Source organism: Austrofundulus limnaeus, unplaced genomic scaffold (genome assembly GCF_001266775.1).
Source record: "Austrofundulus limnaeus strain Quisiro unplaced genomic scaffold, Austrofundulus_limnaeus-1.0 Scaffold362, whole genome shotgun sequence".
NCBI lineage: Eukaryota > Metazoa > Chordata > Actinopteri > Cyprinodontiformes > Rivulidae > Austrofundulus > Austrofundulus limnaeus.
Genome location: NW_013952764.1, coordinates 583,503 through 586,362, shown reverse-complemented (window position 1 = coordinate 586,362; position 2,860 = coordinate 583,503). Strand labels below are relative to the sequence as shown.

General features: G+C 32.9%; 1 protein-coding gene across 1 annotated transcript in view; it reads right to left on the bottom strand.

The window, feature by feature from the left end:
* Positions 1-563: 563 nt before the first annotated feature.
* Positions 564-2,860, bottom strand: part of LOC106528181 (protein NLRC3) — a 30,642-nt gene continuing 28,345 nt past the window's right edge. Inside the window, exons 4-5 of the mRNA XM_014023290.1 lie at positions 2,315-2,479; positions 564-877 (exon numbers count right to left, since the gene is read on the bottom strand). Of these exons, the coding sequence (XP_013878744.1) occupies positions 769-877; positions 2,315-2,479 (274 nt within the window). The 3' untranslated portion in view covers positions 564-768. The remainder of the gene's footprint in view (positions 878-2,314; positions 2,480-2,860) is intronic.

Sequence of the window (2,860 nt, the reverse complement as noted above, 5' to 3'; positions counted from 1 at the left end):
ATATGAACACAAACTTGTTTACTCGGGTGTGTGTGTGTGTGTGTGTGTGTGTGCGGTGTTTGAGTGAGAAGGGCAAAGCGTCTGGGTTCAACCTTGATGACTGTTTCAGACTTCTGATGACACGCGAACATTTTTTATTCATTTCTAAAAACTATTCTCAGAACAGCATAAAACAATACAATATAATTATTAGTCTAACAAACTCTAAATCAATAAATTACTYGTTGATCAATGACTATTGATTAAATGAAAAACACAACTAAATGAAACCTAAACTAAATGATTCTTCTTATGTGAATCATAAGCACTAATATGTGACAAAATTAAACAAAACATGATCACACAAATATGATTGAATAAAAAAGAAGAACTTTAAAGCATATGAAATAAAGATTTTAAAGCATATAAAATGGGCTTAAAGAAAAATGTTTAAAGGTTTTTTAATTTTATTTATTTATATCTTTATTTAGTTTTTTGGTAAACCACAAGGAATTAGCAGGTGCATCAGAGACAGTCTTTGGCAAACTTTGCAAGCTAGCCAAACTAATTAATGGCTAGACAACATATTATTTTAACTGGGGTTTGTTTAAAGACAAACATAAACAATGTTTAGTTTAAATTTTAGAGAAACCTAGGCTTAGGAAAGACAGTTTCCTTAAGGGACCATTTTAGTCTTGGGCAGTYGGAGAGGTTGACAAAGGTCAAAGGTCAACCACAGGATCAGGATGTTCCTCTACGCATTGTATTAAATTTTTATTGGTAACATATTCATAAGCGGTAGCAGTAGGTTAATGGCACTGCACTTGTTCCTTGAATTCGAAGACGCTTGTGGGAATCCTCTTCACAGCTTCTCTCTAACGGGATAGGGAAATTCAGTCTGAAGAAAGTACAAGTAAAAAAAATGTTTGGATTAAAATCAATCAGTCCATACTTTATTTTTGGGTAACGCTAAATTTTATTTCTTTATCTTTTTTTCTTATCTCATCAAAGTTCCTAGAGTTTTTGAATAAGTAGAAATTATTCTAAACTTACTAAAGTAAAGCTTTTTATTGAAATTACCTGATGCTCAAAGGAGAAAGGAAACAAAACTCCCATTTTACTTCTGAAAACGAACATGTTCCTCATGTATGATGAAGTTTTAGGGCCGCAAGATTGTTTCAAAAAGGATAAGAATAAATGCATAATATTTAGAGAAAAAGAGTCATAATATTATGAGATTAAAGTTATATTATGAAAAAAAATCATAAAATTACAAGATTAAAGTCGCAATGTTATAAGAATAAAGCCATAATATTATGAGAAAAAAATCACAATCTTACATGACATAATTTTCTGTTCCTGATTTTATTCCTCATTTCCTTCTTATTTTCCTCACACCTTCTGTAGACAGCCATGTGTGTCAATTTGTTTATGAAGTAGTCCGCAATGACTTTTGGGTCACAGTTAGTGTACATAAGCTTTCATCCAAATTGCATGATGACTAAATCTGTCAGTGTAGTCATGAACTGCAATACTGCTTCAATTTAATATAGGGCCTATAGCATTTGCACAACCYTTTCAAAGTCCTGCTACTGATAATTTGATGCTAATTTGGTAAAAGATTAGCTTTTTATTTTAACTGATACTAAAGAACAACTTCACAAGATGCTCAACAATACTCATTTTGATGCAGTGGTAAGGCTGCTTTCTCATGTAAAGGTACTCAAAATATTATGACTTTATTCTTGTAGTATTATGACTTTCATCTTGTAATACTATGACTTTATTCTCATAATACTTCATTCTCATATGACTTTTTTCACATAATGCTATGACTAAAGTTTTAGCGTTATTCTCGTAATAAAAAAAAATCTTGTCTGGTCCCAATACTCTGTCGTACTCATGACCAATTAAATAATTTTTTAACTTAAACATACAGTAGAAGCCCTGACAAGACCAAAATAAATTTTACACCAAAAGCTAAAAAAGCTGCTGGTTGAAGAAAAACTTTTAAAGTTATCTTATATTTTTCTCCAAAAAAAACAAATTGTTGATCAAAGCGAACAAAAAAGAAATGTAATTTGACTGGACTGATAATTTTCCTCATTTTACTCAATGTTTTGATCTGTATTCAGTTTAGATTAAAACAGCTGTAAATAACAGTTGTCCAGATATTTTAGAAACTTGTTAAAAAGTTTATGGCAGAAAGATGGAGCAGAAAAAATAATGAATGGATGTTTAGAAAATGTTGAGGATGTTTGTAACTCAGAAACTCTATGAAGCTGAAACAAAAAAAAAAAAAAAAACGTCTGTCAGAGCAGCAGAGAAAACTGACCTGAGAGATTCCAGTTTACAGTTTGGACTCTGCAGTCCATCAAGCAGAGGCTTCAGTCCTGAATCGTGGATTGTCAGATCCAATTCTCTGAGACTGGAGGACTGTGAGCTGAGAACTGCAGACAGAGCTTCACAAGTTTCCTTGTAGAGGGTACAGTCACTCAATCTGAAGAGGATATTTGTAAAGTTTATTTGTAAAGGTAATATGTAACTTTCTCTGGTGTAAAAAACACTGTAATGTACACTGCCTGCCCCCCCAAAAAAAAAGTTTGACACCTGGATTTAACTAAGCAAATGAGCATGAGTTTCACATCCGTTCTGTTTCAACCCACATTTTTTGCTTGCCTGTCACYCACAGCCTGTTCCATAGCTCCTTTGTTCTTGCCATGCCTCCTAGTTCTCAGCCATTGCAATCACCATTATTCATATCACCTGTTCCATGCCCTATTTAAGCTCTCTACTCTCACCAGACCAGTGCCAGATTATTGAACCGTTCACCAAATAGATTTCCAGTGTTTCTCTCATGTCCATCTCTTGTCTTTTTTTA